Source organism: Polypterus senegalus, chromosome 9 (genome assembly GCF_016835505.1).
Source record: "Polypterus senegalus isolate Bchr_013 chromosome 9, ASM1683550v1, whole genome shotgun sequence".
NCBI classification, from domain to species: domain Eukaryota; kingdom Metazoa; phylum Chordata; class Cladistia; order Polypteriformes; family Polypteridae; genus Polypterus; species Polypterus senegalus.
Window position 1 is genome coordinate 8,874,595 of NC_053162.1, and position 15,534 is coordinate 8,890,128.

The window sequence follows — 15,534 nt, forward strand, 5'->3', positions numbered from 1 at the left end:
TTTGTGGTGGTTTTGGTTTGGGAAAGGTGTTTCAAGGTTTTGGTCTTCCCGTTTTGGGTAAAAAAGAAACAAAAAAATCACAACCCCGGCCTACTACAGGCTGCAGCACTAACAACACTGCGACATGTCGCCTACCCCATCAGTTACACTTTTATTTTTATTTTTCTCGTTAACCTTATTAATCCACTTGGCCTACTTGTGAGCTTGACAAAAATCCAATTAACGGCTAATCCCTGTCTTGATGCACTCTGCTCAGTATATTTGCTCCTTCAGAGCTGTAAAAGAGCAAGCCTCCAAAGTAATGAGTGCATTAAATCAATTTTCTGCACATAAACATTGATTCAGTTCTGAGGTTCAAATGTTTCAAATTAATATTCTGCACTTTCTGCTGTACTACTGCTATTTACTGGTATACGAAAAACAAATATTTATCTTAGCGTGTATTTTAATCAAGAGATTCCCAGTGATCTGCATGATAATTGGGCACCACTATGTTGTTATCCGCTCATTTAGAATTATTATTGGCTTAGCGGACGCTTTTATCCAAAGTGACGTAATTGAATAAACATCGGTCTGGGGGTCAGTTTTGGAACAAGTGTTACGGGACAAGGGGACAAAATTGATGACCCAATTTAAAGAGCTCAGAATAAAATGCAGTTCCTTAGTTACGAATCCTAACAGCTTATATATGTTTTAGACACAAACTCGCCAGACAAGATGGTCTTCAGACGCTCCTTAAACACATTTGTGGGAGTAATCATTTTGAATGGAGGTGAGCAGCTCGTTCCACCAGCCAAGTGCTACACATGAGAAGAGTCAGGATTGAGATTTGACACCACACAGCAGACCTGAGTGGTGAAGAAGGAGCGGAGAACGTCACAAGTGTCTCCATATACAAGGATGCAGAGGTTGCTTTGTAAGCAAAGAACCAGAAACCAAGAAATCTGAAACACACACGCACGTTAAAATTGTTTTTTTGGTTTTTTTTTGAGGATATACTCAAATTCGTCTAATGATGTGTCTGATGCTTTTCATTTTATTACTCAATTAATCCTCAACATTTGCGCGTTTAACTTTTGTGACTTCAAGCGTTCACTCGGTTTTATTTGTAACTTCACCTTTTCTTTTGCATTGGCAGCTTTGCAACTATGCATAGTAAAGGGGGAAAAAATAACAGGTGTGATATGCGCAAGTTTGGGGAGCAGCGAGTATCCCACTAGGCTCATCACCGGTCTCGTTCATGCTACTGTTGTAAAGTATTCCCCATGCGTTCGTTTCATCTTGCAATTATGCCCCCAACACATAGTGCAAGTCCTTCGGGTTCTAAACCCAAATGTACAAAGTCTGCTATGTGGCTTAGTGAGAATATAAAGATGTTTGATTAAGTCCATGCTGGAATATTGTCAACCGCCGTCGCTTGCAACTAGCTAGCTAGAGACATCGAGGTTGCCAATCCCATCATCGATCGCAGCCTCAACCCACCTCAGCTACGCTCCCATATGCTGAGACTCTTAAGGACCTCAAGCTGCGCATGATGCAGAAGTTGCTGACTTATTATTTTAAATCAGTACGTCCTTCACCATCTCCGGCACTGTATTCTTCACAGCTAGCAGATGGCGTTGGGAGATGATGTCAAGACCTCATCAGTCTCTGCATCTTCCGACGGCAGCAACTAAAGATTATTTTTTGTTTTCATTAAGATGTTAGTACAGAATATCGTGGTGCTGGGTCTTTAGGGCTGTTAGATTTGGAAACCAGAAGGGTTGAAGACAGAGGTGGGCTCATTGTTGATCTTCTAGGCTGTCATCCTCGTGACTGTCATGAATTAGGAGTAGCTTTTTTTGGGAAAGGAAAATACTTAACTTGCATTAGAGCAGAGGTTTATATCCTTTTTACAACTTATTGCCCAAATGGATTGCCAATTATCTGCTCATTCCTCTTGTGACAGATAGGGGGCGCTGTTGACCCTCAGACACCAGGTAAAAAGTCCCAATAATGAATTTATTATTTCAATAATGTGCACAAAGCACCTCCACTATACTCACTAATACAATAATAATAATAAATCAAAATAAATCCTCCTCTCCTCCCAGCAGCTCCGTCACCCTTCCTCCCATCTCGGCTAAGCTTGCTGGGGTTTCCCAGAGTCCTTTTATATTTCTTGACCCAGAAGTGCTTCTGTCCCTCAGTCCATGTGATTTCATAACTCCTTGTTTTCTTCAGCCCGGAAGTACTTTATTTCTTCTGTCCCTGTGACCTAGTTAGTACTTCCAGGCTATATGGAAAATACAAATCCCTGTTCTTCCCTGCAGCGTCCCCTGGTGGCTCCCATTGTATCCAGCTGGACTGTGAAGCCGAACTCCATTGTCCATGATGCCCTGCTGGAATTCGGGGCACCCCCATATTGCACGGAGGACTCCATCTAGCGATGTGGGGGTATTGGGCAGGATGAACTTCTGGCCATATATCACACTCTCTTCATTTTTTGTGGTCACAGAATCTTAATCCCCTATTGCTTCCAAATCTTTCCATTATGGAAACCTGTCCAGGCAAGGAATCCCCGGTCATCTCCTTTGGGATGCCAGTCCCTCCGTTATGGCATTCACACCATATGTTTAATGTATTAATATTCACATCTTTCACTTTCACACTGTTTCCTATGTAACCTCATCTACAGTTGAGGATCGACTGCATTTCCAGAGCAGCTGACACTGCATTTTAGCAATGGTAACTTAACATACCGGCACCCATAACAAAAATGCAAAACTATGAGAGATGCAGCAGAATTATTTTTATTATAAAGTGAAACCAATATTGATTGAAGCTGAAACAGGCGATCAGGAAATGCTAAAGTACACAGAATCATAACAATGTTGGGTGATGGTAACTGGGCTGCTCTGACAGTGTGTGTCCCCAACCCACCCCCAGGGGTTGATGATAAGAGCTTAGCTTGCATCTGCTTGTTTTCAGTCCATTTTCTCAGGAAGCGATCCTGTTAAGAGGCCAATGAAGCACTTACTGATAAAGAGAGGTTGTTGATATTTTTCACACATGATGCACTGGGCCTGTGTTTGCACATTTATTGAGCGCATTGTGTCCTCTAAATTCCAGACCTAGTTGATTTATTGTCTTTTTTTGGGGGGCGGGGGGAGTTTTTGCTCTTTTGTTTTCATCTGCTATCTTCTGTCATTTAGATGAAAGTGCGAGATGTGAAAAATCAATAAAAGTGAAGCAGTCTGCAGCTTATGATTTACTGATAAAAAGATCAGAGTCTTGAAGTAAAAAATTAGGCATTATTAAAGTGTAAAAGGAGAAGATTAAGTTAAACGGGTTGGTGGTTGCAAAAGTGTTCCTGCAAAAGAAAAGAAAATAACAATATGACACGTGCCCGCCTCAGTTAACACCGTGGTGCTGGGTCTTCAGGGCTGTTAGATTTGGAAACCAAAAGGGTTGAAGACGGTTGTGGGTTCACTGTTGATCTTCTAGGTTGTCATCCTTCTGACTGTCATGAATTAGAAGTAGCTTATTTTTTTCAGAAAGGAAATCACTTTTATTGCATTAGAGCAGAGGTTCTTATCCTTTTTATGACTTCATGCCCAAATGGATTGCTAATTATCTTCCCATACCCCTTTTCTGATGTACACGGGCATCAGACTCAGTCACTTCATGGCATCCTCTTATTGCACGATTTTTGCCTATTACAAAGTCTTTTATGCGGCTTAGTGAAAATATAAAGATGTTCTGTTAACTTCCTGCCATCAACTGCAGTCATCAGACTAGAGACATCGAAGCTGCCAATCCCATCATCAATCTCACAGGGTTTCACTAAGTTTTCTGCAATTGTGTGAGGATCTTTTCGATGTAAGAAGCTTCCAGAAGGGCCTTCCCCAAAAGAGAAAACCTTTATGATGAAAGAGTTGGTTTCTGATCATAAAGAATTCTTTTCAACTTCAAGGTTCCAACATGATTACTGTGCTTGGTTTCGAGATGTTCTCTCAATCCTGATAGCTTCCATTATCCTTTGATCGTTTCCAAATTGCAAATCATGCACTGGGGTCTTCCAGTTCCATCTTGTTCACTCAAGGAGATGAAGCCAAAACATATTCATGTTTCTACAGATGACATTTCACAACAAATCTTTGAAGAAATAACAGAAAATTTTAATTTCAGACGAAAAATGTTTCATGAAGTAACAGTATCAGATAAAAAAGAAATTCAAAATAGACACTCACTTGCAACAAAAAGAAAGTTTGAGGATTGAGGAAGAAATCTAACGTTGACGCTGCCAACAGATCAACTGGAAACACAAGTGGGTAAATGTCCATGTTGATCTGATTGCTGCTTGGCTAGCAGACCTTGCCACCTCATTCCGTGTTGATAACTGTGATAATTAATAGTCTGTCACACACGTGCGACTAGGAAGACATCGTATGGACCAAGCAAAGTTAATTCCACGCCAGGCCAGGGGGTGGCGGGGTGCACTAAACCTTCTCCTGTTATCTCTACAGACCAGCCTCGGGAAAACCTGTCTGATTTAGAACAGATGATATCACGTCCTGTTCTGGCACCCAGAAGAATATCACATCCTGTTCTGGCCCAGAAGAATATCACGTCCTGTTCTGGCGCCCAGAAGAATATCACGTCCTGTTCCGGCGCCCAGAAGAATATCACTTCTGGTTCCTAGAAGAATATCACTTCTGGCACCTACTCTGACTAATGAAGAACATCACTTCTGGTTCCTTTACATCACTTCCTGTCCTACCCTTAAAACCGCCATCTTGACAAACCATTGTCAGTTCTGTTTTGGACTCGGTATAGAGAACATCTCTGTATGTATCAAGAATCTTTTGCAGCCAGGAATAATATACGGGTGTCTGCCCCAAACCTTTTTAAGTGTGTCGAGTCTATTCCTTTTACAAGTCTAATTTTAATCTTAACAATTTAATTGTTCAGTCCCATACCTGCCAAGTAGTATGGATACCTTGGTTATTAAACTCTTCTTTAAATAATAATAATAATAATTCTTTACATTATATAGAACTTTTCTCACTACTTAAAGTGTTTTACATAGTGAGTGGGGAGCCACTTCAACCACCACCAATGTGCAGCACCCCACCTACGTGATGTCCATTTTTGCATCAGTATGCTCACCACACATTAGCTATTAGGTGGTGAAGTGGTAAGAGAGAGAGCCAATTAGAGACAGAGGATTATTAACTCTTTTAGGGCAGATGTTGACTTCTGTCAACACACAGGGTTGAGAGAGATAATCAGCTGTAAACGTCGACAAAACTCGCCATTATGTTATAGGTAGACCGTCTTTCCTAGGAGGAATGACTTGACATTGAATCCCTGCGTTTGTGTGAGTAGTATAGAATTGAGTAAACAACGTCTAGAATGACATCGACATCTGATGAGACAGTGAGGCGAATTCGCAATGCAAAATACTCACTGGATGAAAATTTGCATATATTTTATTATTTTTAGTTGCACTCTGACTTGTTGGACTCCGATTTTGGTGTAAGTGATCTGGCGATCGAGATCTAAAACAATAGTGAGGTACCGACATCAGCTGATCAGTCCCCAGCTGATCCGCCACTGCTGCGGCAGCAGATGTTTTATGTTGATTTATGTGAAAAACTATTGCTTTGTATGCTTTTTCAGAAAGCACAGTTTTTTGGAAAAATATTCAGCCCTGAAAAAAAAAAGAAAAAAAAAAATCAGCCCTAAAAGAGTTAAGGGCCCAGCATGACCAGGCTGTGGTGAGCAATTTAGCCAGGACATCGGGATACACCCTACTCTTAATGTCCAGGGATCTTTTATGACCACAGAGAGTCAAGGTTTTACGTCTCATCTGAAAGACAGTACATTTTTACAGCACAGTGTCCTCGTCACAACACTGGGGGAATTGGGATAAAAATTTAGACCACAGGGTAGGCCTCCCTGCTGGCCTAACCATCACCTCTTCCAGCAGCAACCCAAGTTTTTCCTGGTTGATCTCCCATCCAAATACTGGCCTGGCCTGAGCATGCTTAGCTTCAGGTGGATGAGCTCTTCTGCAGTCATGTGGCTTGGCTGCTTTTCAATTTGTTTTTAATACACAGAAATTATCCTCTTGGAAGGTCTGTATTTTGAGCTAAAAATTATTTATGTATTTATTTGTAACTAGCTACATTACCTGTTGAAGACAGTTAATAGCATACATTTAAAAATACAGTGCTTCCAGAAAGTATTCACAGCGCATCACTTTTTCCACATTTTGTTATGTTACAGCCTTATTCCAAAATGGATTAAATTCATTTTTTTCCTCAGAATTCTACACACAACACTCCAAAATGACAACGTGAAAAAAGTTTACTTGAGGTTTCTGCAAATTTATTAAAAATAAAAAAAACTGAGAAATCACATGTACATAAGTATTCACAGCCTTTGCTCAATACTCTGTCGATGCACCTTTGGCAGCAATTCCAGCCTCAAGTCTTTTTGAATATGATGCCACAAGCTTGGCACACCTATCCTTGCCAGTTTCGCCCATTCCTCTTGGCAGCACCTCTCAAGCTCCATCAGGTTGGATGGGAAGCGTCGGTGCACAGCCATTTGAAGATCTCTCCAGAGATGTTCAGTCGGATTCAAGTCTAGGCTCTGGCTGGGCCACTCAAGGACATTCACAGAGTTGTCCTGAAGCCACTCCTTTGATATCTTGGCTTTGTGCTTAGGGTCGTTGTCCTGCTGAAGGATGAACCGTCGCCTCAGTCTGAGGTCAAGAGCGCTCTGGAGCAGGTTTTCATCCAGGATGTCTCTGTACATTGCTGCAGTCATCTTTCCCTTTATCCTGACTAGTCTCCCAGTTCCTGCCGCTGAAAAACATCCCCACAGCATGATGCTGCCACCACCATGCTTCACTGTAGGGATGGTATTGGCCTGGTGATGAGCGGTGCCTGGTTTCCTCCAAATGTGATGCCTGACATTCACACCAAAGAGTTCAATCTTTGTCTCATCAGACCAGAGAATTTTGTTTCTCATGGTCTGAGAGTCCTTCAGGTGCCTTTTGGCAAACTCCAGGTGGGCTGCCATGTGCCTTTTACTAAGGAGTGGCTTCCGTCTGGCCACTCTACCATACAGGCCTGATTGGTGGATTGCTGCAGAGATGGTTGTCCTTCTGGAAGGTTCTCCTCTCTCCACAGAGGACCTCTGGAGCTCTGACAGGGTGACCATCGGGTTCTTGGTCACCTCCCTGACTAAGGCCCTTCTCCCCCAATCGCTCAGTTTAGATGGCCGACCAGCTCTAGGAAGAGTCCTGGTGGTTTCGAACTTCTTCCACTTATTGATGATGGAGGCCACTGTGCTCATTGGGACCTTCAAAGCAGCAGAAATGTTTCTGTAACCTTCCCCAGATTTGTGCCTCGAGACAATCCTGTCTCAGAGGTCTACAGACAATTCCTTTGACTTCATGCTTGGTTTGTGCTCTGACATGAACTGTCAACTGTGGGACCTTCTATAGACAGGTGTGTGCCTTTCCAAATCATGTCCATTCAACTGAATTGACCACAGGTGGACTCCAATTAAGCTGCAGAAACATCTCAAGGATGATCAGGGAAACAGGATGCACCAGAGCTCAATTTGGAGCTTCATGGCAAAAGCTGTAAATACTTATGTACATGTGCTTTCTCAGTTTTTTTATTTTTAATAAATTTGTAAAAACCTCAAGTAAACTTTTTTCACATTGTCATTATGGGGTGTTGTGTGTGGAATTCTGAGGAAAAAATGAATTTAATCCATTTTGGAATAAGGCTGTAACATAACAAAATGTGGAAAAAGTGATGCGCTGTGAATACTTTCCAGATACACTGTATTTAATATCTCTTGCCTTCCGTGTACCCTCAGAGTTTGTCCAACGCCTTTCTTCAGTATCGTCGTTTTTTCTCAGATTTGTTGGCTGGTGCTTCCTTTTTCTGTAAAGCCTGCTTCTCTGACTGTGTTGTATCAAGGCACGTAGTTAGCCTGTTTTCCACTTTTTGACCATCACCAATGGTAGACGATCCCCTTCTTGTGAATATTTTCTATATTTGAAGGCAACTCTCAGTGATTCTTCTATGTCTTTCGTTGCTGTGCGCTGACCAGACTAACCAATTAAATTGCTCTATGGAACCAGACACAAACACACACTCACAAGCACGCACACAGACACAGACATTAGCGTTTTCTTATATAGATAGATTTACCACTCCGCCTGTTTTATCTTGGTAGAGTAATATATATATATATATATATTGCTCTACTTTCCCCTATTGTATTATTAATATGTAGCCTTAGAATGCCTAATCTCACAGACTTACCACTGTATATAACTTATCCCCACCTTCCCTTCTATATGTTTAACCTCAGGCAATTAGATGTAGTAAAAAGACAAGCAGGAGTTAAGTTACACATAAAATAATGTATTACTGATAATATTCATAAATAATAACAAAATGCAAACTACATTTGAATATTGGCAACCATACAACCTGATAAAATGGTGATGTGTAACTCAGGTGGCACACAGACTTGCAGTTACTTAATGTCTCTAGTTAAGGCATCATTGATGCTCAGCTTTCAGCCACATGTCTGTTCAATATGGCTGCTGAGCTGTGCTCTTCATTGTGTTGTCTTCATCATCACAGGTTAGCAAGAGAGATGCTTCTTCGTCATATGTTGGTTAGAGAGAGAAAATGTGGTGGAGCAAGCAAATTTATAGGCTCTCTCCAATTCCTAGAACCAATAGGACATCACGGTACTTAAAGGCCTCTGAGACAAGCCAATTCCAAACAGCCATATCTCAGACCAATGGGAAAAATAGAACATCTTAACACCTGAACCCCCCCCAAGACCATATGTTTAGCTAACCTGGCTTTGTGTGGGGGATGAGACAAAGACTTTAGCAGAGAAAAACTCATCAAACTGGTTCAAGACACATCCCCACAAATCCTGTAAATCCATAAAATTACAAAGAGACAGTCGTAAAAAGGGGTGCAAACACGAATACGTCTCACCACTTGGTTTGCCTAAATTCTAAATAAAGACATACAAAACATTCATCAAGTTATAAGCAAAATCCCACATCACAACACCGCCAGTTTGTTTTGTTTTTTTTTATTAGATACCGCCGTGTTGCTGTACTGTTGCTACATGTAACCTGCGATTCCTCCCAGAAGTCATGGACAAATCCATTATTATAGTGACGCTATAAAAAGCCACACTTGTGGACATCTTGCTGTCCAACTTTATGGATCCCTAAAAAGGCCTTTTACATATCTTTCACAATTTTTTGTTTTCGACTTTGCTTTCTTAATCTAAGATGGTTGCCTAGCTCTTTGTTAAGACCCTCTATGTTTTGCTGATTTTTCCTTGTCCTCTTTTAAGGACAATTTCAGTTCAGCTTCGTGTTCCTCTATACTGAAGTCTGCTCACCATTGTGGTGGCAGAACACTGACAGTAGAGGGAAAAGACAAACCAGTAAGTCATGGTGTCACCCCGAAATCCCTTCCTTGTGTCCCCCTGTAAATCAGTCCCCGTATTGCTTGCATGTAACATGTTCACATATTGGCCTAGCATTCCTGCTTTTGACACATTTTCTTCCTTGTCCATTGGCTTAGCCTTAGCCATTGTCCTGGTCCTTCTCTTTTTCCATGCAGGAACTTGTCTCACAATGGAGCTCAACAAAGATATAGCGACTTTAGCGGTAAAGCTCCGCTGAGATGTGAGCTCATGAGTGTCAAGTCAGTAATTCTGTGTGTCTGCGTTTGTTTGTGTGTCTTCATGTCTTCTTTTTGTATTACAGGAACTGCCTGCCAATAGCGTGCTGCTGATTTATCTGTCTGCGACTGGAATCTTCCCCACAGGTCGCTCTGACTATGAAGGTAAACTAAAGGAATGCTGTCAGGGGTCATGAGCAGGGCTGCTGTTCTCTACCATGAATTAGCATCATCACCATCACCGTTAATGTTCAGCAGATGATCTTATTCAAGGCAGCTGATCAAAATCAGTTCATAATCAAAACATTTGGGTTAATTAGCAGACCTCCGTGGTTCAGCTGGTTTGAACGTTAGCAGTCTGTCAAAATCACAGCTGATTAATGGGTATTGGGGTCACTAGAGCCATAAACAGTGGATTCAGAAAAGTTTCAGAACCCCTCCACCTTTTCACATTTTGTTATGTGGCAGCCTTATACAAAATGACTGGTTTGACTGCATCATGAAGGTTTTGGCTAAAGTTTTAGAGCTGCATGCCTTTCCTGACACTCACCCTCGCTATTCATCCAGGCTTGGGACTGGCACCGAGTTGGGTTGGTTTGTCCCACAATGAAAATTTTGGAAAGGTTTATAGAGCGAAGACTTCGGGAAGAGACCACCAAAGTAGAGGAGCAGTTTGGTTTTGTGCCAGGTTGAAGAACAACTGATGCAGTCTTGGCTTTGAGATAACTCCAAGAGAAGTATTGAGAAAAACAAGCAGTATTTGTTGCGCTAATGGCAAAATTAAGATTTCCCCAATTGATGAGCCAATTTAAATCAATCGCTGTTTATTCTTCTGAAATTTGAAAATTGTAATCTACTCATCATTGATTTAGCTACTAGTAAACAATAAAAATAGATTTCTCTCAAAAAATAATTGGAATACAAGAACAAAAATATGGAGAAAATAACCCAGAACTCCTTAAAAAGAATATAAAAGTAACCCATAACCCACAGCTTTTGATCATTTCTGGGCTTTTCCATCTCTTTCATAATCTTTTTACAAGTAATAGAGCCTTGAGGATCAAGACAATGCGAGAAGACACGAGAGCAACGTGCATGACAAGATAATTGAGGCGTAGCACATCTGATCACATCAGCTATGAGAATAACCTTAGACTGTGATTGGGTGTCACCGACATCCAGGCCTGCTTCAGACATTCAGCCTCAATCCTGAACATTCCACCCTGCCTCAGATATGCAGCCAAACCACAGAATATTCAGTCCTGCCATAAACATGCAGTTGCACCCCTGAACATTCAACCCCATCTCAGAAATGGAGCCCCGCCCCTCTCTATTGAGCCCCAACTTAAATATGTAGCCATTCTACTAAACAGCCCCTCCTCAAATATGGAAGCAAACCCCTGAGCATTCAGCTTGCCTCAACACACAGTTGTACCCTTGAACAATCCGCCTTGCCTCAAATATGCAACCACACCCCTCAGGATTCAGCTATGCTTTAAATATGGAGCCACGCCCCTAAACATTCAATCCCGCCTCAAATATAGAGCCACGCCCCTAAACATTCAGTCCTGCCTAAAATACGGAGCCACGCCCCTAAACATTCAGTCCTGCCTAAAATATGGAGCTGCGCTCCTAAGCATTCTGGTCTGCCTCAAATATGCAGCCACACCCTCAAATATTTAGCTCCTCTTCAAATATTCAGCCACACTCCCAAACTTTCAGCTCCTGCCTGAAATACGGAGCCACGCCCCTAAACATTTAGTCGTACCTAAAATACGGAGCCACGCCCCTAAATATTAAGTCCTGCCTAAAACATGGAGCCACACCCCTGAACATTCTGGTCTGCCTCAAATATGCAGCCACACCCCCAAATATTTAGCTCCTCTTCAAATATTCAGCCACACTCTCAAACTTTCAGCCCTGCCTGAAATACGGAGCCACGCCCCTAAACATTTAGTCCTACCTAAAATATGGAGCCACGCCCCTAAATATGAAGTCCTGCCTAAAACATGGAGCCACACCCCTGAACATTCTGGTCTGCCTCAAACATGCAGCTACACCCCCAAACATTTACCTCCTCTTCAAATATTCAGCCACACTCTCAAACTTTTGGCCCTGCTTGAAATACAGAGCCACGCCTCTAAACATTCAATCCTGCCGAGAACATGGAGCCACGCCCCTGAACATTCTGGTCTGCCTCATATATGCAGCCACACCCCCAAATATTTAGCTCCTCTTCAAATATGCAGCCACACCCCCAAATATTTAGCTCCTCTTCAAATATTCAGCCACACTCTCAAACTTTTAGCCCTGCTTGAAATACAGAGCCACGCCTCTAAACACTCAATCCTGCCTAGAACATGGAGCCACGCCCCTGAATATTCTGGTCTGCCTCATATATGCAGCCACACCCCCAAATATTTAGCTCCTCTTCAAATATGCAGCCACACTCTCAAACTTTCAGCCCTGCTTCGTTGCATGGGCTGCAGAACAGTGGATGTATAATCACCGACAAACATTGGAAATCATCCTGGTCTTAGTCTTCATAGCTACAAAAGTTTGGCTTCATTGTGGTTTGTAAGACAAAAATTGTAATTGAATAACTTTCTTTATTGTTATTTAAGTTAAATTTTCGTTGAGCAGTTGTTCATAATCTGTGGTAAGCCTGTAAATGGAAATGACATGTTGCATGTTTATGGTGTGTCTTCTCCACCTGCTCTCACGCTGCTTTTTTTAATCCTTTAACCTCCCCATACAATTTCTTGTATTACGAATTTGTCATTTTTTGCATACCCCAATTTAACTCTCCAGAGAATTTTGGGGTCAGATATTTGTACAGCGCCCCTGGAGAAATTGCAGATTAGGAGCCTTGCTCAAGGACCCAATGGTTCAGCATTACTTCTGTCACAGGTGGGATTTGGACTGGCAACTTTCAAGTTACCAGCCCAGATCCTTTAGCCACTGAGCCACCACTCCGCCCCATCAGTTGTCATCAGTCTACATAGGCGTTTCACACTGCATGGAACTGAAACCCACTTTGGCATGCTATTGTGAAAGGAGCTATATATACCAGTTCTGATTTTTAGGTTTGCTTTCACTGGCTGGTAGCTGACTGGTATGACGGTGGGTTTTTGCAGATCCATAGACACAATTTCAACATCTTTCCTCGTTGCCACGTGTTCTCCTGATTAAGCGGTGGCTTTTCTCATCGGACTCAATCGGAAACCCCCAAAAACAACCAATTAATGGACTCAAAATTGTCTTGTCATTGTGTCATACCACAGCTGACGTAGAGAGGGCACCGTTTCCCTGCAAAATGTTATATAGGGAAAGAGTCACAAAATGGCTGGGTGGTTGAGGGAACACCAACTTGTACAGGCTTGAGGGGCCCTGTGGCTTCAACTGCAACACCAGGCTTTGTTGAAGATGCGAATGCTGCCATCGCAGTCATCGAAATGGCCATGTGTGTCATCGCAATTGAGTGATTCTCTAGTTGTTTAATGTGATGATTTAAAGCCCTGCTCATGAATTGTAGTGTTAGTGTAGAATATTTATTTAATTTATCAGGATGAAATGTTATGTGTCAGTTCAAATTAACTCCATAAGAAAATTTAGGAAAAACAAGCCACATACTGTGGAGCTTTGATCATTTGTCTTTGTCAGCTGCCGTAACATTTCAACAAATGATGCTCCAATTTTACCCTGCATTCCTTTCACTGTGCATGTCTAGTAGCTCGTAGCACATTTTCTAGAAATGTGTCAGTTTTGGTGTCTTTTTTTTTTTTTTTCTTTTCCTTGATATTGGTGTGAAATTTATTTTCACTTATGTTCTCATGATGCTTTCTGTGCCATTTTACACTTTAACTGTTACTAGTTCTGTAGTAAAATGTGAAATTAAATGTGTTTCTGTTCCTGAGATGAGATTAATGTTCATTTCATGGTTATATGTTGTGATAAAAACCAGGCCAACAATGAGCTCCAAACCCCAACATGAACACACCGAGAGTCCTGGGTGCAAATAAAGGATGGTTTATTAACTAGAATTCCTCCTCACAATATTTAAAAGTAGCACAAGCACAGGTTTCTCTCTCTTCCCCACAATAATCTCTTCTCCTTCCAACTCCACTCACCACCGCACTGTCCTCCTCCAGTTCAGTGTTGCCTTCCTACCTCCCAGCTTCGACTCGCCTGGACAAGGGAGTGCGGTCTGTTTTATTAAGGACCCTGGAGTACTTCCGATGCCAGGGCCACTGCCCGATGGAAACACTTCCGGGTCATACGAAAGTCCCGTTTTAGAGGCGCATCTCCCTGCAGCGCCCCCTTGCAGCACCCAGGAGCTTCAGTAGGTCTGTGTTGCTGGACTACACTTCCCAGCATGCCCTACTGGTTCCATCCTGGGCACCGCAATCCAGGGCCGCTGCCATCTAACGTGCTGGGGTATTAAAACGTCCCCAGCAACATCTTCCATTTCTGGTGGGCTGTTCGTCCATCCTATCTGATCCTCCCCAGCCGGGATGCCCATTTGCCTGTTAAAAGCTGCCCGTCCGAGTAAGGAGCCATCCCCTCTTCTGGCCGAGATGCCCGTCCAGCCCCTGTGGCATCTACAATGTATAATGGGGTGGTTTGTTTTTTCTAAGGTGATAACTATAAATCAAGATTGTACAACACAATTTTTGGGTGATTTCTACACTGCCAGTGCTGACAGAAAGCATCACTGGTTGCATACAGTCTGTGACATTTACAGTGGCTGGCATACTGGTTAGTCCGGCTACTTTATGAGTCTTCTGTCAGAAGAAACTCCAGCCCACTAGCACCCTGATTATGTAGCTGCACCCCTGAACATTCAGCCCCACTTCAAATATTGAGCCGTGTCCCTGAACATTCACCTCACCTCAAACATGCAGTTACACCCGTGAGCATTACGCTCACTAAGCATTCGGCCTGGCCTGAAATATGGGGCCACACCCCTAAACATTCTGTCACGCCTCTAAACATTCAGTCCTGCCTGAAATGTGGGGCCACACCCCTAAACATTAGGCCCGGCCTGAAATATGGGGCCACACCCCTAAGCATTCTGCCACGCCTCTAAACATTCAGCCCTGCCTGAAATATGGGGCCACACCCCTAAACATTCTGCCACGCCTCTAAACATTCAGTCCTGCCTGAAATATGAGGCCACGCCCCCAAGCATTCAGCTGCCTTGTTCAGAAATAAACAAGCTGAACATTCTTAACATTATCATTTGAAATGGGTAACAGAAGTTCTGCACTGGCTCTCTGTTATGCTTTGGTAAAAAATGGCAAGCATTGGAGGACGAATGGGTGGGATCAGGAGGTGCAAGAAAATAAGGTAGTCAGGAACAGGCAAAGGTCGAACAAGAACCATACTCACTGGCCAAAATGAGAACCTCTTCTTCTTCTCTTCCCACTTCTGTGTGGGTTCAATGTGCTTAATCAACCTTCTCCAAGGTTCCTTCTTCCTGCACCTCCTTGTCAGTCAGACCTTTTTCCTTCATATCTTTTACTTTATCCATCCACTTCCACTTTGGCCTCCCTCACTTTCTCTTCTCCTGTGCTTGCATTCCCATCACTCCTCTGCCCACATATTCATCGTCTCTCCTCATCACATGTCCGTACCACTTCAGCTCTTCTTTCCTGTACTTTCTTAGATATCTCTCCCACTTTTGTTGTACCTCTCATTGCTTATTCTGTCCTTCTTTATAACTCCTCATATCCATCTCAACATTCTCACTTCTTCTATGCTCCCTTTACTGCCCATTTCTTATACTGTCCTTTTTTAC

General features: G+C 42.6%; 1 protein-coding gene across 1 annotated transcript in view; it reads left to right on the plus strand.

Moving 5' to 3' along the window:
* Positions 1-15,534, plus strand: part of scai (suppressor of cancer cell invasion) — a 395,139-nt gene that overhangs the window by 330,986 nt on the left and 48,619 nt on the right. The window contains exon 13 of the mRNA XM_039762685.1: positions 9,821-9,899. Within this exon, the coding sequence (XP_039618619.1) occupies positions 9,821-9,899 (79 nt within the window). The remainder of the gene's footprint in view (positions 1-9,820; positions 9,900-15,534) is intronic.